The sequence below is a fragment of the Crotalus tigris genome, unplaced genomic scaffold (assembly GCF_016545835.1).
Source record: "Crotalus tigris isolate CLP2741 ecotype Arizona unplaced genomic scaffold, ASM1654583v1 scf7180000024291.2576520, whole genome shotgun sequence".
Lineage (NCBI taxonomy): Eukaryota > Metazoa > Chordata > Lepidosauria > Squamata > Viperidae > Crotalus > Crotalus tigris.
Window position 1 is genome coordinate 1427260 of NW_024100464.1, and position 27510 is coordinate 1454769.

At 39.5% G+C, this 27510-nt stretch overlaps 1 protein-coding gene across 2 annotated transcripts in view; it reads left to right on the forward strand.

Annotated features, from left to right (window-relative positions):
- The first annotated feature begins 3687 nt into the window (after positions 1-3687).
- Positions 3688-27510, forward strand: part of LOC120299315 (retinoic acid receptor RXR-gamma-like) — a 173295-nt gene continuing 149472 nt past the window's right edge. For both annotated transcript variants that reach the window (XR_005554384.1, XM_039324012.1), the window contains exons 1-2: positions 3688-3905; positions 15700-15929. Coding sequence is in view for 1 of the 2 variants with exons in the window: in XM_039324012.1 (XP_039179946.1) it covers positions 3857-3905; positions 15700-15929 (279 nt within the window). In the remaining variant the exon portion in view is untranslated. The remainder of the gene's footprint in view (positions 3906-15699; positions 15930-27510) is intronic.

The window sequence follows — 27510 nt, forward strand, 5'->3', positions numbered from 1 at the left end:
TTTTAATTTCCCATCCACGTTCAAAGTATCCCAATCATTTATAATTTCAAAACAAGTTATATTTGGGCAACCAAAAGCATCCCTTATTCAAAGTTCTTAACATATTCTTATTTCTCTTTTCATACCAAGATATAATATTTTGATTACAAATCCTAACTATCTAGTTATAATAATATTTCTATTTCTAACAATCTTCTCTGCCACACAGATAAGCAGCCCCCAAGCTGTTCCTTTTTTCTCAACTGTAGTTCTCAATAATAAAAGCTTCCAAGGCCAACCAAAGTCTTATCTAGTTCTGGGCTTCAAGCCAGGTTTCTTTTAGGCATAAATAAGTTGTAGTGCCATAATTCACCACTAGATGTCATCAACACCGCTTTCTAGTTTTTAGATCCAAAACTTAATATTGCAAACTTTTCAAGTCTTTTTCTTTAAAAAAAGGTCTTAAAAACACTTTTAGTCCCAAATAAGATAAGTCTTATAGGTTTCGCCAGTATCCCCAAGTAATTAATTCCCAGCTTTTCTTTTCTGAGGGAATGGGGTGGAAATTCCCTTTCCTGCTTTCATCAGGGGGAGTGCTTTGGGCAGATTTTCAGGAAAAGGTCTTAAAATCATAAAGAAAGGATCAGGTCTCACCCAGTTTCATCCACGTTGCTATAAAGTTGCTTGGTAGTGCTTGTTGACTTCCGTTGTCAGCAGCTTCAGACTGGCTATGCGAATGCAGCTAGTCTTTCCCCCCACCAGTTTGGAGGGCTTCCTCAGATCAAACAGGAGGTCTGCCACCACCCCACGATCAACAAGAGTCTCCTCCTTGCTTACCGCCTCTACAGAGCAAATTTTGACCCTTTCCAGGGTCCCCCAGCAGGGAGAAACCAGACACAAAAGACAGAGCCCTGTTGTCAGGGCCTACTTCAAAACCTCATCCTAAGAAAGCAGAACTTGTGGAAGCAGGTTCTTCCAAAATGAACTTTTATTAAGAGAAGCTGATAGCAGGCATAATAGACAGGAGCAGAAGGTTTCCCACTCAGATCATTAGGTTAAAGGAGTTCCAAGCAAACCCCACCCCACTAGTTCATCTGGTCTGTTCAAATGGGCCAGGTGTTAAGTCCATTGTGGAAAATGCTGATAACACTAGTCCGTTTCAGGCTTATAGCTGTGTTTATCGGGTCTTCACACCTTCCTTTCTGCACAGGACATAAGCCAGATGCCCAGAGGCACATTCTTTCCTCCCTCCTTTCTAGTTGACATCAAGGGATGACAGTTCAAAGAGTATGTAGGCAGAGACAGCGAAAGAGTTACATTGTAGCAATAGAGAAAACAAAGAGGCAACTCACAGCATCTTCCCCCCTCCCTTCCAGGAGTATGACAGAACCCAGAGGAATAGAAAGAATGGAGTTTAGAATCAGAATTAGAAAGAGCCCCTTAGGAATATGGGTTCTGACACCCATCTTCCTGCATCTGCATTGCCATTCCAGTATACTTTTGATGGTCTGTGCTTCTGTGTTTTTTACTGAAGTTTTCTTGTTTAATTACTAGGAAATAATGGCTGAATAGGGCAGAAAATATTTATGTTTGTTTGTTTACTTATTTATTAAATCTCATCTTTATTATTTTTATAAATGTAATATATAAATAAAATCCCTATATATTAGTGATAGGAAGAGATAATTCTCAAATATAATAATATATTCTGAAGCAGAATGGATGAGTGCATAAATTGTGAGGGTAGAGGTCTTAAATATCCTCTCAAAAGCCACCTAGGTCTTCATAGCTATGCCTCCTAATTTTGGTGGCAGCTAGGTAATTCCAGCTGTCATCACCTATTTTCCAGAGTGAACTTCACCTGGTTTTATTGCCCTAACCATGTAAGAGAAACAAGATTCTCATACCCTGTGCTACCTTCCTGGAAATTAAAAAGTGAAATAATTTTATAGTGTAGTGTCCTAGCTATGCAGCTGGAGATTCTCCCTTCCTTAGGAGATAATTCAATCACATGAGAAATGATCACAATCAAATGTTTTTAAAAGGTAAAATAAAAATATAAAACTTTTTAATTTTTGTTATTTCAGGTATAATATTTAATGTTAGTAATGATAAAGGTGTTCCAATCAGGGTCAACAGCTTTAAAAAAATTACAAAATAAAATGCAGTACTTCAGGGAAATCACAAGATGGTGCTGGTTTGCTACAAATATCTAAAGTCCAGGCAAAGTCTTTGTACAAAACAGACTGAAGATAATTACAGATCCTAAGAACTTTGTAGAGAAAACAGTAGATCTCTTTTAACATAGTTGAGGTTTGTTTGACTTAAAGTCCATTTTTCTATTTGAATATATAAATAGACAGAATCAGATTTAACCTAGCACCACACAGAAAAAAAAGATAGAATAGACATTTCTTGCTTGACTTGGTTATCTATTTCTTTAAAGGTAAGGCTACCTGAATCATAGGGCAGGAAGAGATTTTGGAGGCTTTCCAGTCCAATCCAGGAGAATTTATATTATCTCAAATGGTTGAAATCATCAATATATCAGTTTACCAATATCAATAATAATATTACTGATATTGATTTAAAAAGTGAACCTAAAAACCCTGGACACAAAACACAAAAAACATATATATAAAAAAAGTGATTAACTATTTCCCCCAAATTATGACAAAGGATCTTGCATTTCCTGTTCTGTTCAGTGTTTTTCTTTGGCAACTGGCATGGCCATAGAGAAGTGGGACAATTCTAGTAAATATCTGATTCTAGCTACTCAACTAAAGCAAGCAGACACTTATATTGGGCAGCAGAAGTATGACAATAGCAAAGGCATCAATTGGTATTGTGTGGGTGGAGGCAATTGTAAACCACTCTTGTGATTTACCAAAGAAACCACAAGGATAGACAAAGGTAAAGTGATTGATGATACAGTGCCATGTGTTAGGCTCCTCAGGTTGGATGGTACTCAACATGTTTTACAAGTTCTAAGTTAACGTAAAGTGGAAGAAGATACCAATCAGTTTTCATGATATCGTCTTGAACATATATTCACCATTTTCAAGGAGAACACCAGGAATCACTTTAAAGTCCTAAAGTGGACAAATCAACCTGAAGAAGGTCTGTCTAAGTGACTGCTAAGAATCAACACCAACTTGAAGGTACCTAATTAATAAACAAATTCAACAGATCTGATACTTCTAAGTATGGAAGGGTTTGCTTGTTAATTGCAGTTCTGTTTTGTTATTAGACAGAGAACCCCATCTATCAAATGATGGCAATGTCAAAATAAAGTCACAATCTTACATTTAAAAAGCTCCTTATTAGATAATTGATAATATTATCTAATTTGTATTTCAACAAGACCAGCACAGAAATATCTATTTATAACTTTAGCTATATGTCATTATTATTACTCCACACAGCACTGATCTTTTTCAAAAATGAACTCATTGAATAATATCCAACCCACTCTTATTCCCCCAGCTTTTGATTTGTGTTATACCAGTAGCGTGATACACTGACTGGTATACACTGATGAATTCAGCTACCAAGATATCATAAAGCAAGAATCCAGTTCCCTTTGAGGGAGATTTTAAGTTTGCTACAAGCAAAGAGAAGGAGGGAGGGAGGGAAAAGCAGCTCCAACTGTTTCTAACCAGCCATCCAGCAGCTGCTGTTACTGTCTTGTGGTTAAGCTGGATTTGCGTGCACATAATTTCTTCTCCACTTGAGGAGGCTGCTCTACCCTGGAATTGCTGGAAACTGCTGTCTGGATCACGTTTGATCAGGAAAAGAGAACATTTTAAGGATTTTTGAAATTGGTGTTCCAGTTCCATGTTGCTGTTCCAGTGAAGTGATGGATTGAAGATTAAAAATGTACAGGGATCATCCACATTTCATGAAGTTTCACACAGACTTTGTGAGTAAGTACGTCATGAACAATTCTGAATTTCAGGTTGTCAACACAAAGAGTGAGTTAGGAGCTTGTGTACAGATGAACACTAGGTGGGAGGGTGGAAACAGGCACTGGATTTATGTTCATATTGAGGAAAAGAAAACGAAGTTCCTACATTTATCTAGCTCAGGGGTTTCCAACCAGGGGTGCTCGCAACCCCCTGAGGGTGCAAGACAATATTCCAGGGGGTGCAAAAACTTGGCTTTTCAAAATTATAGTGTATATGCATAATTTGTTGCCGTTATTTTGAACTTTTGCATGGGATGCGAGAATATATCAGAGCGTTCTAGGGGTGCGGGATATAGAAAAGGTTGGGAGCTGCTGATCTAGCTACTTTCTCATTGGGAAGCTGCTCCTTCATCATTATATTACTGGAACTCAAGAGATCAATGGGCTTTTTTTTAAAAAAAAGTTAATGCATGACACTTTTAGTTAGTTCATTGTGAGTTTATTTTTTAAATTTCAGTTGAATTATGATTCATCATGAGTTTAAAATCTTATAGGAATTCTGTCAAATAGTTGTCAGTAATGCATAAATAAAAGTCATTGCTTGATTATATTTTATGTCATCCAAACACTTGTATGCCTGTTTTCAGCATTAATAGTTGATCACTGATAAATTGGTGCCTCATATTTTATACAATGCACCTTTCTCTACTTCTCTCTCTCAGATACATACACATCAGAAGAAAAGATTTTAATTACATCTGGATGGGTTCCATTCACTTTTATGTATCAGGATTCAATCTTATGAGCTTGAAGTAGATAGCCACATAGTGGTATAGCTCCTCAGTAAATTTACCATGATAGGATAATGGGCTCCATGAGTATGCAACTTGCTTGCCTCAGAAAAACATTCAGTTTAACCATGATATACATATAAGAGATGGAAATTAACACACATACTGTTGGACTGAGATATCAAAGATCTACATTTACATATCTCTACCCAAAGTTGGATCTAAAATGTTAGCTTAATAATTGTGGGTCTTGCACTGTGCTCTCCACTATGCTAGAACTTGGGAGTTCATTTTTCTATTTTCAACTATGAGCATGTCATCAGCATAGTGCATCTTATTGGTATTTTTTCCTCCAATTTTAAAACCAGATCATTTCTTCCATTTATTTCTCAATAAATATTCAGCCTATAGATTTAATAAACAGGGAGAGATTACACAGCTTTATATCACTCCTTTGCCCCCCTGGAGTTAGTCTATTTTGTCAATGTTCTGTCCATGATTTCAGACCTGTGCTTAGGTGTCATATGAGCACGAGATGTTATGGGATTCTTACTTTACTATGGACATTCCACAGCTTTACATGATCAAGGCCTTTCTGAAATCAATGAAGCACATATTAATTTATCTGGGGCACACTTTGGCTTTTTCAATTATCTAACTTGCATCAGTAAGCTGTTCCTTGGCTTTTTCTAAAATCAATTTGATCATCTTCCTGAAACCAGTTTGCTGTTTTACTAACATGCTTTCTTGGTTCCACCAGTTCTTTCATTTCCATAATAGCTGTCTGACACAGAATTTACTGATTCTGCTAAGCAGCTAATAGTCCTATAACTTGCAAGATGTCCCTTCTTTGCTGTAACAATGAATTAACCCTCCTTTTCTCCTATACCAAAATATTACAATCTGCCTAGCAATTTTCACAATTTAATCAGCCCTAGTAAACTGTTTTAGCCATACAAAATATTGATTTTGGAATTAGTTTTTACCCATGAAGTTGGTGTACTATTGGTTAAGATAATGCCAGGAAAACAGACAAGTTTTGATGTTTCAGCATGCACTCCAATAGTACAGGGTGAGATACAGCAGGCGTAATCATCATGCTGCTATTTATACAGTATTTGTTTATTTGGTGGATTGTTTTAATTGTATAATTGTAAGCTTGGATGAGTTGGGTGGTTATAGAGGAAGGAAGGAAGGAAGGAAGAAAGAAAAGAAGGAAGGGAGCATTGCAGTGCCAAACTGAGTAGGTTCTCTGCCTACTTGCTTGGTCTGGGCCATTTCTGTAGAGTGTCCTGACAGCTGCTAGAACCAAGCAAGCATTCCTGCCCCTTGGGCATCTTTATGGAGAAGGGGAAAAGTTCTGGCAATGGCAGACAGCTGTGAAGCCTCTCTTCTTCCTTAGAGCAGGGGTCCTCAACCCTCAAGCAAATGCGCGCACACGCGCCAACTTCCAATCCTGCGAGCAAAGGCCACTTGAGTTTGTGTGCCCTTTGCACAAATGGAGCTTCACTTGTGATGACTCTCCGCTCACACAAGCAGAGCTTCGCACGTGAGCACAAGCACCCTCTGCTTACACGTGAAGCTCCATTCGCGCGAATGGAATGTAGTGCTGAGCCGTCAAGGTGGAAAGATTGGGGATCGCTGCCTTACAGAGTTAGTCTGAAAGGTAATCTTAAAACTTAGACATTTGAAAACGGTACAAGGGCCATATAAAGCTTTATCAATTTCAAAGAATAAAAATCACTTTGCAATTCCCATAATTTGAAATCATGGATACAGAATGTTTCTGGAGATATTTACATCAAATCTAACAACATGGTTATCAAGGAACATAAAAACACTGGCTGCTGATGCCTGTATATCAGTGCTTGTGAAAAGTAGGCATATGTGGGTGCAAGTCTGTTTGTGTACATATGTGTAAGGACCCATCCCACTTTGCATCTTAAGAAGACAGAACTCTTGGATTATTTCTTCCAACAGGCATCCTTTATTAAGAGAAAATGGTTGCAGGCGTTCTAGACAGGACCTGGGGCCCAAGCCCTATGGTTCAAGGTTTTAAGGGATCCCCAGCAGCCCCACCCCACCCCACCATCTTTCCAGTGACAATCCCAGGTGTTACATTTCTACCCCCTTTTCCCTCATTGCTGGTGGAATGGAGACTTCAGAGAGGATTAGATGAAGCTAATGGCCTCATTGTTATGTTTAGTCCTTTTGGTGGTATCCACATCCAGTCTCTTTGAAGTGTACTGAAGGAAGTGAGGGCCATAAAGCCCCTTTGTTCACCCCCCTTACCTTCATTGTATGACAGAATCCAGAGAGGGCAGAAATGGGGTTTTCCATAGTCGATAACTAGAGATGAAATATAATTGGATTCTGACATCCTGCCCCCTTAAAAATAAGATAGATCCACCTGAAAGAAAACAAAACAGGTACAAAAGTTAGTCAGGCTTCTTAGGATACTCTGTGTGAAACTTCTTTAATAGCTTTGGGGCTCTGACATGGCGTTTATGGACCCACTCGTTTTGTGAGGCAGGGAGATGTTTCCATGCAACTAGGTACTGAGTCACTCCATGATATCTCTTAGAGTCTAGGATTTCCTTTATTTTGAAGTGTTGTTTGCCTTCCACCATGATTGGAGGTGGTGGTGGTGGGGATTTTTGGCCGTAACAATGACTGATGCTCTCTTTTCAACAAGCTGCAATGAAAACTTGGGTGTATTTGCCTGAGATTTTTTGGTCATTCTAATTCTACTGTTACTGGGTTTATGATTCTTTTAATTGGAAAAGGCCCTATATATTTTGATCCAAATTTTTTACAGGGTTGTAGGGACTTTAGGTATTTTGTAGATAAGTACACCATTTCTCCTATAATGAATGGTATAGGCTCAACCCTTTTTTTATCGGCTTGTGCTTTGTATGCCTGCCTAGCTTCATCTAGTGTTTTTCTAACTATTGGCCAGGTGTTTTGTAATTGTTCCATCCATTCTTTCAGTGATGGGATCGCCGGTTTGGTTGGGATTAATTCTGGCATGGGGTTGAAACTTTGACCAGTGGCTATTTGAAAAGGAGTGTAACCTATGCTGGAGTGGACTGCATTATTGTAAGCAACTTCTGCGAAAGGGAGTAGGTCCGTCCAATTTGTTTGCTGAAAATTAATAAAGCATCTTAAATATTGCTCAAGTACTGAGTGACAATGTTCCATTTGTCCATCCCCCTGGGGATGATGGCTAGATGTCAGTCCCTGAGTAGTCCCTAAGAGGGATAAAAATTCCTTCCAAAATGCAGACGTAAATTGCACTCCCCTATCAGAGGTGATACGTTGGGGTGCCCCGTGCAATCTGTAAATGTACTGGACGAAACGTTTTGATAAGGCTTTTGCGGTGGGAATCTTTTGGCAAGGGGTAAAGTGCACCTGTTTGGAAAACAAGTCCGTGACCATCCAGACAACAGTATTTCCATTGCTTTCTGGTAATTCCACTATAAAATCCATGGCTATTTCCCTCCAGGGGGCTGAGGGATTTACCACTGTTTGTAACAGTCTGGGCGATTTCCCTTGCAACCTCTTTGCAGTTGCACACTTTGGGCAGCTGGCCACGTAACTTTCTATGTCCTTTTTTATGGATGGCCACCAAAATTGCCATTTAATTAAGTGTAATGTTTTTACAAATCCAAAATGCCCTGCTGATTTTGTGTCATGGCAAAGCTGCATGAATGTGACTCTTTGGGTTGTTGGTATATATAACTTTTCCCCCACCCAAGGCAGCCCGTCTCTCATTGTACACACATTTGTGTTTTTCTGGAACCATTCATCTGTTTCCAAACTTTTCCGTAATTCAATTCTGGTTTGGCTGCCCAGCTGTGGTTTTAATTTAGCTTGGGCTCTGGTGGTTACTGGCGCTGCCAGTTGTGATTCTACCATCATTGGTTTAGGGTTGGTGGCTCACATGCTGCTATATTGGGGTAAATGTTTGAGCTTAAATTGGAACTGGTGAAAATGCTGGGACCAGCGGGCTTGTTTGGGATTGAGCTTCCTGGGTGCTTTCAGGGCTTCCAAATTTTTGTGGTCTGTCCACACCTGGAAGGGGATTTTGTTGCCTTCAAGGAACTGGTGCCATGTGAGTAATGACCAATGTATCCCGTATGCCTCTTTCTCCCATACGGGCCAGCGCTGTTCCATTTCCGTGAGTTTCTTGGATGTATATGCACAGGGTTGCAATACCCCTTCATCGTTTTCTTGTAATAGTACAGCCCCCACTGCCACATCACTTGCATCCGCCTGTATTACGAAGGGCTTATCCATGTCTGGGTGCCTCAGTACTGGTTCGGCAGAGAAAAGTCTCTTTAATCTCTCAAACGCTGCTTGGCACTCCATTGTCCATGTTAGTGGTTAGCTAAGTTTTATTGAGGATGCTCCCTTCATTTTTAGTAAGTTCACGAGGGGCCGGGCTATCTGGGCAAATGAGGGGATGAATTGGCGATAAAAGTTTGCGAAGCCTAGGAAACTTTGCAGCTGCTTTCTTGTGCGGGGTGATGCCCATTCTAATACTGCTCTGACCTTCTCTGGGTCCATTTCAATGCCCTGTGGGGATATGCAATAACCTAGGTAGTCTATCCTTTCCTGGTGGAATTTGCATTTCGAGAGTTTGGCATATAAGTGGGCGGCTTGCAGTTTCTTTAAAACCACTCTGACTAGGTTGACCTGCTCCTCTTTTGATTCAGTGAAGATAAAAATGTCATCTAAGTAAACCAGGACCCCCTTAAATAGGTGCTCCCTTAGAACGTCATTGATTAATTGCATAAATACTGCGAGGCCCCCTTGTAATCCAAATGGCAAGACTTTGAATTGATAGCACCCCATGGGGCAGTTAAATGCGGTCTTCCATTCGTCCCCTTCCTTAATTCTCACGCGATAGTAAGCTTCCCTTAGGTCTAGTTTAGAAAATTTCTCTTTCGAGAGGTGTGACAGCATGTCTTTCATGAGGGGCAGAGGGTATAGGTTGCTTTCACTGATTGTATTCAGGACTCTATAATCCACGCATAAGTGTAAAGAGCCATCCTTCGTCTCTGTAAAGAGGACCGGAGCAGCCACTTTATGCTTGGCTGGCTCAATGAACCCCCTTTCTAGGTTTTTCTTTATGAACCTCTCCATTTCCTCCTTCTCCTTTGGGCTCAAGGAGTATAATCTGGGCTTCGAGAGTTTTGCCCCAGGCTTGAATTCAATGGCACAGTTTGTGGGTCAGTGGGGGGGAGCTCATCTGCCCTCTCCTCACTGAAAACTTCAGCAAGGTCTCTGTATTCCTCTGGTATTTCTGATAGTCCCTTTTCCTCTCCCATGGATGCTTTTTCTGTTCTTGATTCTGGTAGCCCCCCTTGGGATTTTAAGTCCATAAGGTCCCCCTTTGGGAATCTGATTTCTGCCGTCCTCCAATTCACCCAGGGGTTCCATTTTTTAACCATTCCATCCCTAGGATCATCGGGCATTCCATGCCTGGGGTCACTACAAACGTTATGTCTTCCTCATGTTTGCCCAGGGAGAGGTGTATTGGTAAAGTGGCTAAGGTAGCTGGCACCCCCCCTGCTATGAACCATCTAACTGGCCCAATGAGTTTGGTTGTTCCAGTCTCTTCAATGGAATGCCCAGATTCCCCACTACCACCAGGCTAATGAGGCAGCAGGTGCAGCCAGAGTCTATTAAGGCTTTCAACTTCACGGCTTCGGGCGCGGGGGGAATTAATGTAGTCACTGTCTTGAGGATGGGCGCGATGCGTCCACTTACCAGGGGTTTGCCCTCTGAGCTGTCGTCTGAGGCGTCCACCGGCCCTGCAGTGTAGGCTGGAGTTCTTTCCCCCTGATGAGCAGAGGTGGGGGAATCCACAGCCTCCATCATTCTCAAGGCAGGTTCTTTTGGCTTAGCTGGAGACTTTCCGGATTTGCTGGCCGGTGATCTGTCTGGGTTGTGGTGGGGGGCTTTTTAGCGGCATTCTACAGCCTCTTTCTTAATTGTCATGCGATAGTAAGCTTCCCTTAGGTCTAGTTTAGAAAAAAAATTCTGGTTGGGTGGCCCCCATCTCAGGGTCATCTTTCTTGATTTCTTTTCCCACTCGCCTTTCTTTCCAATGCCCATTGACCACTGAGGTTTGTGGTCCTGTGTCTCCACCACCTCTTCTCCTGAGGAATCTGACCTCTCAGATCCCGACATCTGGCAGGGTTTCATTCGGGGCAGTGGCTCCCTTTCTGGGGAGTTTTCTCCCTTTCTTGCTCCGTCGTCTGACATGGTATTTTTTGCAAAGTCCCCCGGCAAGGTTCTCCCTTCCAGGTGGACTAGTTCTGAAGGTCCTATCTAATGTAAGGACCCACCCCATTTTGTATCTTAAGAAGACAGAACTCTTGGAATAATTCTTCCAACAGGCACCCTTTATTAAGAGAAAATGGTTGCAGGCATTCTAGACAGGACCTGGGGCCCAAGCCCTACAGTTCAAGGTTTTAAGAGATCCCCAGCAGCCCCACCCCACCCCACCATCTTTCCAGCAACAATCCCAGGCGTTACATTTCTACCCCGTTTCCCTCACTGCCGGTGGAAGGGAAACTTCAGAAAGGATTAGATGAAGCTAATGGCCTCATTGTTATGTTTAGTCCTTTTGGTGGTATCTACATCCAGTCTCTTTGAAGTGTACTGAAAGAAGTGAGGGCCATAAAGCCCCTTTGTTCACCTCGCTTCCCTTCATTGTATGACAGAATCCAGAGAGGGCAGAAATGGGGTTTTCCATAGTTGATAACTAGAGATGAAATATAATTGAATTCTGACAATATGTTTGTGTGTTTGTGCATTTATGCACGTGTACAAGTCTTCATTACATAATTCTTAGTTGTGATTGCTTATATGGAAGAGTTTCATGCAGAGGTCAAACAAGCCAAAATATATAAGTGTTAGAATACAGTCCCTTTCTTATCTAACAGAAGTCTGTACTACTGTATACCAAAATTATATACCATACCATACCACACCACACCACACCACACCACACCACACCACACCACACCACACCACACCATACCATACCATACCATACCATACCATACCATACCATACCATACCAAATACACTATAGAAATATAGTAAAAGTCACATTACATTAAGGACAACTAAGAAGTTATTTGGAGGGGTATTTTGGTATCCTAAAGAACATAGAAAGGGTTAATTTACTGTATCTTAAATTGAAATAGTGTACAATTGTTTCATCAAATTTCTCCCCAAAAGCAACTTAACAGAAAAGTGAGAGCTGGCCTGCTTCTTTTCCTGGTGAATTGATGCAAGTCAAATTGGGTATGTTCATTTCTCCTTCTGCCCTATCCACCTATTAATCTACTATGGGAATTGTTGCTTTGATTGTGTTCTTACCTGATGTAAGAGTCAAATCTGATTTAAAGAGAATATGTATAAGAAAAGATAAGAAAAGCTCATCTTGCTAAATCATACTAACAACATTTGTCAGAGTCATGGAGTCTGAGCAGGTTTAATTCTGCATATGGAAAGACTATGTTCTAAGTTCTAAGTCTTCATCTGTTTATACCTCACTCTTAAGTTGTCCCAGTAAGTATGAGCAGCAGAAGACATAACCACAATGTCTTCCCTGGGAGCCTTACCTAACTGTAGCTTAGTACTAGATTCAATGTAAATAGCACAAAAGGCTTACTTTTTTTAAAAAAAAGGGGTTATTAGGTGAGTAAAGAAGATACTTCATACACACACACACACGAGAGAGAGAGAGAGAGAGAGAGAGAGAGAGAGAGAGAGAGAGAGAGAGAGAGAGAGAGAGAGAGAGAGAGAGAGTAAAATACAAGTAAAGAGATTTAAGAGGTGTAAAAATGCCATGAAAGTTATAGCTTTCCAATATATGATTACCGTAGTTAGTACACTGGTTGTAAATAATTGAATATGTTATACTGCTTTAAATAACTAAAGATCAATATTATTTCTATGTTAAAAATGAATATCAAGAACCATGGTCAATACAGAATCATCAAAGAAAATTGTAAAATATAATAATTTTAAATCATATTACTAAAAATCTGTTCTGATTTAGATATTCTGTAAAATTGAAAGATATCTTTATACATAGCGAATTGCAGATGTAATGCAAATGTATGAAGGATTGAGAGTCGAATTCTATGTCAAATTTGCTTTTGAGGTATTACGTTAATCTGGACATCAAAGCAAAACTTGGCTAGCCATACATAGAAGTGTTCAAATGGCCTTTCCAGTAAAAAAAGCATAAAAAACCCCCTCCTTGCAGTAGTTAGCATATTACAAACTGTCTCAGAATATATTGAAAATATAGTATATATGGCTTAGTAATGTTTATTTTACAGTAGATGTAATGTTTTTCTAGCATTGAAGTTACTATTGTTGCATTTCTATCACTGCATTCAAATTCTACATCCATTTAATCGTGGAATCAGTCATGTTTCTCCCCTACTTTTGCAATTTCATTAATATTATGATATTTATTTGAAATTACTGGAACTAATCATGTAGGCTGGATCATTACAAAATAAGAGTCTTAATCTTCATTTTATTAATAATTAAATCTTACAATCTGAACAAATTATTAACTCTCCACTGAGTGATTTTCTTAGAATTTCCTTTCCATAAAAGTAAATATTTAATAAAAAAAAGCAAGTGAGGAGAAAACTATTTTTTCTACATTTCTCCTGAACCTTACTTATTATTGCATGACCTCTTATAAATTGTTTGTTTTGCTCGCATCAGCTAGAGATATGTATGTAGTGTGAAAGTCCTGTCCCTTCCATAAACTTAGCTGGAAAATAAGAATCAACTCAGAAATTCATATTAAATAATTAACATTGTAACACAGTGTAAAGTTTGGAGAATACCACTTGGTCTTTTTAATCTAAAATCTTGATTTTAACCCTTGGTTTTTTATTGGATCATATGGCAAGTCACTTAATATCATTCAATATGTATTGAAGTAATCTGAGAAAGAAAATTAAGTGTTGGTAAAATATTCAATTCTTCCAAGACTAGTTTAATATTCTCCATCTGCAGATATCTATTGTTATACTTTTTAAATTAAATTTAAAATAATTTTTTGTCAAGTACATTCCTAAGTATTTAACCTTTTTTAAAGAAACATTGAATCCTTTCACTAGATGCAGGTACTGTATTGAATTTCTTCCTTTACAAATTCTATATCAGTATTTCAGTTTTTTATTGATTAATCCAATAACCTAACACAAAGCCACACTATTCCATTAATAGTACTAAGGAATCTTCAGGTTAAGAAAATGTTAAGTACAACATGGTCAGTGTGTAATTTCCATTTTACGTTGCTAATTTAACTCCTGGGATTTTAGTGAAGTGTGGTTATTGCCAATGGTTCTAGGGTCAGTAAAACTAAAGAAGGGGAAAGGGAGCAATCTAGGCTGGTCCTCTTCAGTATAGGACATTGTTGTGATAAAGAGCCATTTACAATTTCCTTTTCTTTTTATTCTTTATAAATAATCTGTACCACATGAAAAAAAGTAGTCCTGAAATCTTTCTCATAAAAGATCAATCTATGTTTTTTTAAACAAAGCTTTAAGAAAGATCATAGTCATGATTTATTTTAATGTTCTCAATAACATTCAAAATAATTTATGATGTTTATCATATATCTCTTTGGAACAACTCCAATCTGATTAGGATGTGTAATTTTGGTTAAAAATAATTTATTCTCTTTATGAGTATGTTATTCTAATTTATTATTGAAATATTTTAAAGAACATCAGATAATCTTGGTAGACACCAGTGAAAGGCATCTGCAGATACCCCATCCTAGAATTTTTTTTTAATGAATTGCCCTGAATGCCTTTTAATTTGGGGACTCAAAGAGTTTAGATTTCTAAAACCACAGCCTGTTTCTAACCAGCTTCTCTCTACATGATGTAATCTAAGAGGACTGGTTTCACTGAGCAAAATTATATTCAATTTTTAACTTGGCAAGACATCACTATGTAAATAATAGTAGTTTAAGTTGAGATATCAAAAATGGGGTGACCTAGAAGAAATGAATCCTAGATTGCATTCCAGCACAAAGAGTTGTTTAGCATGGTAAATCAGTTGCCCTTACGGATAAGACACCATTTTGTGAAGCATAATGCTCTCTGGCACCCTCTGTAATGGCAGACCTTAGAAACTGGTGGCCAAGATGATTCTGAGTACTATTGCAGAGTGCTCTGGATGTAACCAACCCCAGTTCTCTATGTCCTGTCAGCATCGAGTAGCAAGACGGAAGTGCCAAGGAAGAGACATTGATATTCATGCCTTTCCTACACAAAAACAAAGATTGCCCTTCCATTGTGAAAATGGTAGGGAAATTGTTGAGAGCAGCTATTGAGATCTGGAAGCACTTCATACCCTACCTTACTCTCCATCTAGCAACATCTATTTTGAGACTTCCCAGCAACAGAAAGACAGCCTTGGACGATGGCTGGAAGAGAAAATTTAGTACTAGATTTTTCTCATCTGAAAGGAAAATCTGTGGTGTGTGGGGACCAGAGGTTTAAAACTGAAGAGTTGTTTAATGGAGAGACTTTTTCAGTTGTTCCAAATATTCTTGGATATACTTTAGCATCTGTTTTCACTAGCTTGAGTGTTATAAGAGATTAGCCTTGTCTTCACAATGATTCACTCTTCACAAATTACTTCACAACCATCAAGGAAATTAAATAAAAAAAATAAGATAGTTTCTGAATAGCAGCCATATTAGAAGTATAGAAAAGCAGGATCTGTGTCATAGGAAGGTTTCTGTAGGTTTCTTCTTAACTCCTCTGTTTTAATATTGGTGAATAATCAAACACGACAAAGGTGACAGAAGTCTCCAGTATCCTCTTTTTTCTTAAAGGAAATTAAACCCTGTACTGCTCATGAACGTCTCCCTATTTAAGGAATGAGAAAATATATGATATGGAAAATAGGCTCTTGTCTTTCCTCTTTCTTTCTTTCTTCTTTCATGTTTCCCAGTTCATACCAGATCTGTACCTGGAAATAGAAACTCTGTTACAAACAGCAAAGTCAACCACCTGGAAGTATCTCTTGGTGCATCAGAGGCTCTGTCCTTCCCCATGAACTCCATAGGGTCCAGCAGTACAACAGGCTGTCCATTTAAGAAAATTGCGACCCCCGTTGCGTCCCATGCTGTTCCTTTGACTTCTCCACCAGACATGAGTTTTACTGTGCATATCAACCCACAGGTAGGCACCAACTCTAATCATTTTTGCTTAGTATAGTAAAATCAGCATTGTATTCATATTTCATATCACAACGTATTTGGTAACGTAATTTTAATTCCTGTGTGGAGTTCTTTCTATCTATGAGTTCTTTCCTTTTCTAAAATAAAGTTTTAGATGTTCTTTTTCTGCTCCCGATACAGAAAGCTTATATTTCTACAAATTACATCAATACAAAGTTATGCAGTCTGGAAATGAAGGATAGCAATAGCAGTTAAAGAAGCTTTATAGGTTTATACTGGTATACAGGTTCTGTCTCTTTCTTACCCACTATTTACGAACACTCTTAATTTTTAAAGGCATTTCTTTCACAGGTGTTGAACAACAAAAAATAACTAGGGATACAGATATTTTTCAGGATAGGGACCAATGGTTAAGATCACAAGGTGTGACACTCTCAATTATGCCAAATGGGTCTGTTTCCTGATGCGAACTGGCCATGGGGAACAATTTCTAGCTATACAGGTAGCCTTCAACTTATGACCACAATTGACCCCAAAATTTATGTTGCTAATCAAGGCAGTTCTTAAGTGAGTTATACCCCATTTTATGACTTTCTTTGCCTGCAATTGTTAAGTGAATCATGCAGTTGTTAAGCAAATCTGGCTTCCTCATTGACTTTGCTTGTCGAAAGCTGGCTGGGAAGGTTACAAATGGTGATCATATCACCCCGGAACACCGCAACTGTCATGCTAGTTGCCAAGTTCTTGCATTTTGATAATCTGACTAGTGGGGATGCTGCAATGTTTGTAAGTGTGAACACCAATCATAAATCACTTTTTTCAGTGCTATTGTAAGTTCAAACAATCACTAAATGAATGGTTGTAAGTCGAGGACTACCTGTATCAAATTTGAATACTTGAATACAACTAGAGAGGAAAAATTCAGGAATTGCGCCTGGTTCAGCATATACCACAGTTTGGTACTGAATATGAGGAGCTTGTGAATTCTTTATTATAACAGCTCATCTCTGAGTTGCTTTCTAGGTGGTTTTCTCAGCTGATTTACCTCCTTGTATATTTGACATATGAGGAATACACGGTTCTTAATTGTCCTGAAAAAGTAGATCAGAGCATGTATATACATTAAAAGAAAGATTTAGAGGTGGGAAGTAACTTAGAAGTGGGTAGAACAGATTTTTTTTAAAAAAAAAAAAACTTTAGGGGCAAAAAAAAGCACATACATCACAAAATTAAAACAAATATCAATGACACATGCACCCACTTGATATGGGAGAAAGCAAAGAGAGAGGAGGAGGAGGAGCAAATGCATGTTATTCTGACCCAAATTTGGAGCGTTATATTTCAAATCCAGTCAGATAGTTAACTCAAAAGAAACGATCTTATAATAAACAAATATATTTTAATGAGAAAGATTACTTGCGTTCACGTTGAGATTGGTGCTGCTGGAAATACATGTTTGTTCATCTTTCAGATCCTTTCCTTAGGTAAGAAGATTTTGCTCTTTATACCATCTTTTAGGGAGACCTTCCATGGCCCATGCTTCTTACAGACAAAGAGATTCCCATGTGGCTTGTGTCCAGGAAGTCTCCCAAAGACCTTTGGAACTCCTCCCACTGACCCATCCACATACCTAGCATTTAACCCAATAACTGCCAGACCTTCCAACATAGAGCTGGGCCATAGAGCTATATGGGCCATAGAGCTATATGGGCCAGAACACTCCCCGCTTGGAAATTTATATTTCCACTACTAAAATAGTAAAAACGTAGCATCAAGGCATGCAATACTCATTGTGGTTAACTTGTGACTAAATAGGTAAAAACTTGGTATCAAACATACATAACTATAAGGTAAACATAAAACATGCACAATTATGAAAAAGGCAAGTGTTACATCAAACAATGCATAAGACAATACATAATTTGAGGTTTAATCTTCTGATTCAGTCTTCATCAGCAATGGACCAAATCAGTGATCAGCCTGGTACAAGTGTCTTTGAGTCACAACCTGACTCATGTGGCTTCATGATCTGGATCTCAGCTGGGTAAACTAGTTCATCAAGTGGGTGGGCCCGGTGCGCAGGAACCATGGGCCAATAGTTCTGGTATGCAGTCTTGTCTCCCAATGAGACAAGGTCTTCTTCCTGTGAAGGAAACTGGAACCAAATCTGGAACAGAAAAAACTGGAACCCAAGCTTCTCTGGAATGAGGGGAACTGGATTCACAGGATACTCAGGAACTGAAAAACCTGAAAAGACATAAACAGCTGGATCTGGAAACTCAGGAACAGTTGGGGCTGAAGAATCAAGATCAGGAACATCAGGAAACTCAGGAACAGCTGGAAACTCAGGAACAGCCGGAGCTGAAGAATCAGGAACAGCAGCTGGGACTGAAGGGTCGGGAACAGCAGCTGGAAGTGAAGAATGAGGAACAACAGCTTGAGCAGTAGACTCAGGATACTCAAGAACCGAAGGGTCTGGAGCCACCGGTGGAGTACTGAAGAGGACTGCTACTGTTGTTATCAGGGTGAGGACTTCATGTGTGGGTGTCAGTGTATTTAATGACATGGAGTCCATGAAAGGCAGTAAGTCCTTGCAGGCTTCTACAAGGCTAATTCTTGGGGTGCTGAGACAAGTGATCAAGATGATCAAAACTATGCCTAACTTCAGTTGTCTGCGCTTAGACAGGGTCTTGAAGCGGATTGGTTGACGTTTGCCAGGTGTCTGAGGTTGAAGGCTGGCACTTTGATCTGAAGCTGGAAGTGCATAACATTTTGGTCTATGTGGCATCTGTCTATTTGGACAGGCCAAGAGCTGAAGACTTTCTAGCCAGATCAGTTCTGTTATCTGTGTGGCAAGGTTGGGCCACCTTACTTGGTTGACAAAGTTCTTATTTGTTGGCACATGTTGCCATTGTTCAGGGCTTAAGGATGTTTCAATCCTTTTCTCTCTGTTGCTTACATGGACATAGAAGTGTCCACTTTGTTTGCAGATGTAGCTTGACATCACCTTGCTGTCTGCGTAGAAGGTGGTGGACTGTAGTTCAAGGCACAACGTCTTTGCTGTCAAGTTGGTCAGCTTTACAGCCAAAGTGGTGCCATATAGCTGTAACCTTGGTACGGTGTGGCCTTCTTGTATTGTTAGTCTCGCTTTTCTTAAGAAGACACTGAGACTGCAGCATTCCCCGCTGTAGACTCTGATGCATCTTATGGTTGCAAACAAGATAACGTAAGTGTGGCTCTCCCCGCTGTATAGTGAGATGTATCTTAAGGCTGCAGACACCTTCATAGGCACATCTAAGGAAGCGTACAACTCTTTCTTCTGCATTGGGGCAGGTGAGCTGGAGACATACATGCGCTGCACTTGCATGCTTTGGAGACATTTTGGGAGTATGTTCCATGACTCCCAGTCTTGGGGGCGTTGTTTGTATTGTTTGTCCTTTATGGACAAAGCTAAATTGTAGTAAGTCTTGCTTGTCTGAAACACGGTTGCTTTCAAAACAGGTTTGGTTGTCACAAGCATGCAGTGTTGTAGGTGTGGTTTTATGGGGTTCAATGGGGTGATAACGGTGGAAAGATCTTGTGGCACTCCCCGCTGTGCAGTTGTTGCCGTTGCTGGGGTAATAATGGTGGCAAGATCTTGTGGCACTCCCCGCTGTGCAGTCGTTGCCATCAGGTTCTATGTGGCAGCAACGGCAGGAGGATCTCGTGTCCTAGGTGTCGTGACATCAACTCTGCAGTTGACCAGCGAATCAGGTCGTTGAGATTCCTCTGTTCGTCTACTTGGTCTTGGGGGGCTTGTGGCTGGCTGTGGTGCTCTCATCTGTGCATTCTGGAATGCGCTTTGGTTGTCCACATAGGCCTGTACATGGCTGTGAGAACTTTCCCTTCTTAGACTTTCCAAATTGGGCATTGACATGGCATCTTCTAACTCTCTCTGCAGGATTGCTTCTATTGCGGCTGCCTCTTTTGCTCTCTGTTGTCGCTGGAAAATCTCAAAGTTGGCCTGAGCTTTGGCCAAGTCTTCTCTATGTAGCTTGTCATCTACTGCTACTTGTGCAGCAACGTTAGCCATTGCGGTATTGATCCGTGCTTCCCTGAGACGGGCGGTGATGCTCTCTGCTCCTGAGGCTTGAGATGTATGGCTCTGGCGAGAAGATGCCTTTGAATGGCGTGAGGGTCCTGTGACGTGCGGTTGTTGGGACATGCTGGAATGTGTCTTGGATATGTGGCGAAAAGATGAGGCTGTTTCAGACACGTGGGATGGATCTGCGTGCGACCATTGGGATGGTGCATATGAGTAGCGGGAGACTTTGGACTCGGCCCTGTCGACCAGTCTGCTTTTCTGGCGAGGCTTGGGCTGTGGGGAACCCTGTGAGCTCTCTAGAAACTTCTTGCGTTCCTTGTTTAGTACCTTGAGGTTGTGCATCTTGCTATCGATTCTTGAGTCTCTTAATTGTTCCTGAATATCCTTTAGTTGCCGTTCAGAATCCATCCATTGCACATAGGCGTCTTCCTTATCTCCTTCTACTGCGTGTGCGCGTTCTGGGGAGAGTTTGTACAATCTCTCCCAGCCTCTTTCATGGCGCTTGTAGATTGACTCCCATCTTTCCATCAGATGTGAGTGCATGGCTGCAATGGGCTGGTTGGTGTATCTCAACTAGGCTGATAGGTTGAACCCTTTCTGCTAGACCAGTAGGACGCTCAGCTATGGCTAGGATAGGTTCAGTGTCCTTCTCAGCTATTTTGAAGAGAATTTGAAGAACTTCTCTCTTTGACCACTAGGGGTCGCTACTTGTAGATCAGCTTCTGAGGTGCTGTCTGTGGGTGGAGATGCCACTGGGTGCGTTTTCCTGTGTTTGTAGGTACTTCAGTGTAGTTCACCCTTTCACCACTAGGGGTCACTTGCTGTGGGTCAGCTACCAGTGTGCTCTGGCTTTGAGGTTCACCCTTTGTCCACTAGAGGGGCTTCTCTGTGTTCGGTTAAAGGCTTGCGTGTAGAGCTTCCTTTAACCACTAGGGGGCATCTGGAGAAAGGCTAGCCAAATTCTTCCTATTGCTACATTACTGCTAGTGAGCCACTGAGAGAATGTAGAGGTACAAACTCCCACCTGGTCAGTTGCAGGCTGGAACTCCGGGTCATCAGCTGTGATAATAAGCGAAGGCAATTGGCTCTTGCTTCCTGTCTCTCAAGCTGGAACAGCTTAGCCTTCAGCTTGAGTGAGTGAGTGAGTACTTTTGGTAAGTTCACTCTGTGCCCTCTAGGGGGTGTTGGTAGCTTGGGATAACTTTAAGTAGCTTGCACTTTAACTAACAGATTTGCTCTGTTGTGTGCTGAATTAATTGTGGCTGTTGTGACTCAGCTAGAAAAAAAAATTGCATGACCACCAGGGGGTGCTTCTGCGATGATTCCTCCTTATAACATTGGCTGAAATTCCGAGCATACCTAGGGCTGTCACTATGGCAACAGATGAGTTTATTGAAAGGCAATAAACCTTGCTTTTGTCTGAACTTTAGAGGCAGTCATTAAACAGTTCTTTGTTTCAGGCTGCATGATTCACTGGCAAAGAGGGGAGGGGGAAAAGCCCAAGCTCCTTTTGGTGTTAAAATTCAAACTTTTCATGCAAGGAACAAAAGTGTAGATTTTTGTTTTTCTTTCTCCCCGCTATAAACATTAATTTGAGAACAGGTCCAAGGTACTTTTTACTTTGAAGGTTAGCTAGCAAGCGAATTAGCATAACAAAACCTCTGAATCACTCCTTGAAAGCTGTTTTTTACACAGACACGCTGGCTTTGCTTTGCAGGCTTTTAAGGGCATCAAGAGAGTCTTTACTTCCTTGAAGTTTTATGCAGAGAAAAGGCTAACCAATTTGATTCTCTTTCTTCAAACTGTTGCAGCTTTGAGGGGAGAATTAAACTTTGCCAATTTACTATTTGCTTTCAAAAGATAGCACAAATTATGAGTAAATCTTCTTACTATTCTGACCCAAATTTGGAGCGTTATATTTCAAATCCAGTCAGATAGTTAACTCAAAAGAAACGATCTTATAATAAACAAATATATTTTAATGAGAAAGATTACTTGCGTTCATGTTGAGATTGGTGCTGCTGGAAATACATGTTTGTTCATCTTTCAGATCCTTTCCTTAGGTAAGAAGATTTTGCTCTTTATACCATCTTTTAGGGAGACCTTCCATGGCCCATGCTTCTTACAGACAAAGAGATTCCCATGTGGCTTGTGTCCAGGAAGTCTCCCAAAGACCTTTCGAACTCCTCCCACTGACCCATCCACATACCTAGCATTTAACCCAATAACTGCCAGACCTTCCAACATAGAGCTGGGCCATAGAGCTATATGGGCCAGAACACATGTAAAATTTTACAGGACAGTTACCTAATTCTCCACCAGAAATCAAGAATATCTTATCTCAGTTTAGCCATCTTTCCCTAATGTACACATTGCTTGGTTTTGTGTATGAGTGCATCCAGAGAAAGAATGATTCTGTTTTCCTCACTGATTTCATGCATCACACTAAGGCACAGTTTGTTTGCTAAACCAAGATAGGCTGCATTCATATGTTGCATTGACCAATATGTCATGGTTACCCAAACACAATGATTGGATTCACACAACATGCTAAATAGCATTGACATATTCTGAGATGCTAGTCTTTTTTCTAACAACCTTTCCTCTTCCCTCTTTGGACAAATATCCCTGTACTATATTTCCTTAACCACGATGGAAGTTGTTCCTGCCAATGAAGATCTCCTCTTGAAGATCTTAGACGTAGCGTAGAGTCTATTTGGAACTGCTCCCTCTAGCTTTTCAGTCTGGCCTAGAAACTTGGACCTTGACTGACAATACTGTTAGGAGAGAAAAAAGAAATAGAATATTGTTACTGTTGTAACAACAATGTGAAATCACAGCAGCTAGTTGCTTGGCGGGTGTTGGCCTTCATTCATATCAAGTTCCTCCCAAGAAAATTTATTATTATTAATACACATCAATACTTGGGAATGACATCAATATCTGGGAAAATCCTGGAAATGATAATCAAGCAGCAGGTTTGTGAGCATCTAGAAATGAAATTACCAGAAGCCAGCATCGGTTTGTTGCATTCTGAAACTTAAGAAAAACAATATCTAAAATTTCAGTAATTCTATAAACCCTTACCTGGGAAGGAATCATATAGCTTTCTTTGATAAATGTTTTCAACAAGAAAAAAACTTGAATAGAGCAAATTACTTGGGATTCTTTTGACTTTATGTTTTTTTTATGTAAAATTCTGGTAGCAGGTATAGAGGAAATTCAAGTGATCCAGCAAGTTTATGTTCATTTTTCTCAATCCTGTTCTTCCCAGTGCTGCATCACTTGTGTGTGGAAAATACTCAATCAAACAAAAACAACCCCAATTCTGTTTACCTAATTTAGGTCCTCCTAGTTGTCATGAAATGGCCTAGTTGTCATGAAAGCTGTCATGTTGAATAGTTCAGAGAAATGTGCTACATGTGCTTTTCTGCTAATGGGATGAGGCAGCTGGTCCTAAGGGATTAGCAAGCAGCCAGCTAATGGATTTGGATTCAAGCTGCTGTCCCAAATGACATACATCATTGAAGTTAGCATGCGGGAACCAGACTGCAAATATTGTTAAGGAAACCCCAAGACCCTCTATATTAGAATTTGGAAATACAATATAAGAGAAATGACAGGAACAAAATTAGGCCTCCTCTTCTTTCTTTTTCAAAGTATTAAAATGCATCCTAGAATCAGTGCAAAAACAAAGCAGGAGTCGACAATCAACTAAAATGGATTAAATTAATAGCTAATTAATTTTTTTTCTCTCTGCTCTTGATTTTTCATATATTGAGTCTGGTCAATTATATTAACTTTTTCTCTCTCACACACAAAAAAGTCTAACAACGGTATAACTCCTCTTTAAGGAAGACTAATTCATAAGCTTACAGGCATGTTATGATATCGATCATTTGCAATAATAATAATAATAATAATAGTAATAATAATAATAATAAAGTTGGAAGGGACCTTGGAGGTCATCTAGTCCAACCCCCTGCTCAGGCAGGAAACCCTATACCATTTCAGACAAATGGCTGTCCAATCTCTTCTTAAAAACTTCTGTGGCTTTCTCCTTGTTGCCACACAGGGTAGTTCTGTATTTCATTTGCAATTTTTTCCGGCACCAGAGGCCTTAAGGAAACACGTTATCATAGTTTCTATACCCAAGACCTCAAAACTATTTGGGGTATAATAAATACCACTTTTCTTTTACAGTGAAAGAATCACTGCCCTGCTCTATATTCCCTTTGCACTTGGAAAAGGAAAATACTACAAAGCTGTGAAGCTAACTTTTCTCTTCAAAGACCTCCTGGAGGTAGAGGGGCCTGCAAAGAAGGAAATGGCTTGCTTATATAGAGTCCAACTTTTCAAAGAAAGGCTAGTTTGTTATAATTTGTTATAATTTCAAATATAACATAATTGAGTAGGAAATAAATCAGTTCAGCCAATGTTGTGAAATCATAGTGCTCCAAAGCTGCTTTCTAAGAAATTATTTATATGAAAGGCCCTTAATTCAATTACAATTTTTAAAAAAATCCAGAAGAAGCTGCCAATCAGGGATGGATTATACTGAGCTGTCTTCTGGGATGGAGGAAAGTTAGAACTCTTCCTTATATACTTATAGCAAATAGAATCAGCCCACTAGGAGCTAATACTGCCCTATTCACTGCCAGAGAGCCTGAGGGAAGAATGCAAGGTCCCACTAGTGGTGCTGCTCTGCCATCTCCTGGTCTCCTCCACTCTTCTGCCCTCAGTCAGACTGGAAGCCAATTATCTTTCAGGATAATATAAAGAATAAATCTCTGTTTCCCTACTCCTTGTCAGAAGCATAGTACAGTTTTTCCTCAACCTTATCTTTTAAAAACATTTCTTTTATTTAAAAGAAGCACAAAGAAGCACGTAGAAAATGGAAGGTAACCCATCCATCCCCACTTTCACAACTGTTAATAGGAAAGTGTTTACAGGATATAGAACATACCATCATCACAAACAGAAGGGAACAGCCAGAGGATTTGGGAGGGAAACTGCTGATAAAATTCTACGTTTTCATTTTTTGATTAGATTTTGGGATATTTAGAGTGGTGGTGGCATAGTAGTTAAAATGCAGTACTGCCAGCTAACTGGCAGTCCTGGCCAGCTCAAGGTTGACTCAGCCTTCCATCCTTCCAGGTCAGTAAAATGAGAATCCAGATTGTTGGAGGTCATATACTGACTCTGCAAACCACTTGCGAGTGTTGTAAAGCACTATGAAGTGGTATATAAGTCTAAGTGCTATTGCTGTTTAAGCTGTAGAAAAGAAGGATGATAGGTTCAGGTACACAGGAAGGTGCCATAGAGAAAATGGTCAGAAAATATTTTCCACTGCCAAAGGTATTTGGAGCAGAAATAATGGGTAAAGGTTTCAATTACCTAGATTTTATTTAAATATAAATATATTTAATTCTTATAATTCTTTAATTTGACTCAATATAATTATAATGTCAAGGTTCTGACTGATGAACCCAGCCAAGCAAACACCTTTGAGACATTCCAATCTCTTAATGTAAAACTTTATTGAATATATCATTTCAGCATGTATAAAAGCAAAACCAGCTCTGGCAAACCCCATCCCATACCCCTATAGTAAAAGTATAGAATTCCCCCTCCCATCCATGAACAGGTCACATTGCCCAATTAGGTGCAATTATATTGTTTTAAGAAAATGTCTCTGAGTCAGGTTAGACACCTGGTGAATCGTCCTTGATTCTCATGGTCTGTGTTCTTTATTTTTGTAGCAGTGGTGGGATTCAAATATTGAACAACTGGTTCTCTTCCGGAAGTCCATTCTGGGCCTGGGCAATACAAAATTAGCTACCGGTTCTGCTGAATTGGTGTGAACTGGCTGAATCCCACCACTTGAGGTTTTCAAAATTAGACTCTAGAAACTTTTGACTGGGATAGTATAAGGTTCCTGACTTGAGCATTGAGATTGGACCAGAAGACCTCTTCCAGCCTATGATTTTATGTTCTAAATTGTGTGTCCACCATCTCTGAAAATTTTTAACCATAGGCAGGCCGACCACTGCTTACACCACTACATTCTGGGCCAGTTGAAATTTCATCTAAATATGACTAAATGTTACATTCTTTATGCATTTCTAAAATATGTTTCATTCTGTAATGCACAGTTTTAAAACATTCTTTGGTACATTTGTTCATGTTAAAAACCAGAAAAATGGAACTCTGGAAATTGATTATATACAGACTTGTACATCATCCTAGGAATATAGATTGGGTAAATTCATAAAATTAGCAGTAACCAAATTCCATAAATCTGAATAATTTTTTGAGTTATATTTGTTGTTATATTTGTTGTTGCCTTGTTAGACAATGGCTTGAAATGGACTTTGAAGAAGCTAGATTGAAAGAATATTGATAATATTTCTTCCTTTTTTGGAAAGTGCAGTATTTAGTAGCTAATCACTGTTGCTCTGTTCTGTGTTTCATGAACTCTGAATTGATTAATGGATTAATTAGTGCATGGAAGATATTACATTAAGACTGTACAGTTTTTCCATTTGTATATATTAATAGGATAAAGATGCAGGCATGTCTTGAGCAGAGGTTTGAAGCTGCAGGATACAGCTTGACAAACTCTTGAGTTTATTGCTTCTTATATACTTGTTACATACATAGGCTTTACCATTAAATGCTGATAAAGGTTTCTTCATTGGAAAATATCTTCATGTAAGCAACTATTTTCTAGTAACACATTACATGGTCAAAGATCAGGTAAGAACAAATACAGGTAGATGAAAACAGAAGAAACTAACAAAGACAGAAGAGATGGGAGAAGGAACTAAGCATATTATCTGTTTAGGTAGTTGAGGCATTAAGTCAAAAGGGTATGACCTTCTGGCTGCTTCACTTGGACAAAGGGTATCAAAAGGTTATGAGGTTTGTGGGGGGGAAAACACAGCAGTTTGCTGTGCGCACATTTTTCCCCACACTCAGTCTTGCATCTGGACACAAAATGCAAGCTTTGAAATTTGAAAAATGTGGACTTCAGACTACTTCCCATAGAATTGAATTGAATTGAATTTTATTTGGCCAAGTATGATTCGACACACAAGGAATTTGTCTCTGGTATAGAAGCACTCAGTGTGCATGCAAAGCAATGGAATAGTAGTAGTAGTAGTAATAATAATAATAATAATAATGCAACAATAATAACACCAATAATAATAATAATACCAATAAAGGGGGGAGTAAAGAAGATCATAAGTATAAATAATAATAGTACAGCCATACTACATGAGTAAATACACATAGACATTAGATAGCACTGTAAGAATTAGATGTTCAGCAAAGTGGCATACAATGCCCTATAGCAGGGCTTTTCAACCTTTTCACCGATTGTACCATTTTTAGGATATGGCAATATTTGAATACCACCTAGCAAGGTGTCAAAAACTTGATGACCAAAAAAAAAAAACCTGTTCATGCCCAGGGTCATGTGATTTATATTTGA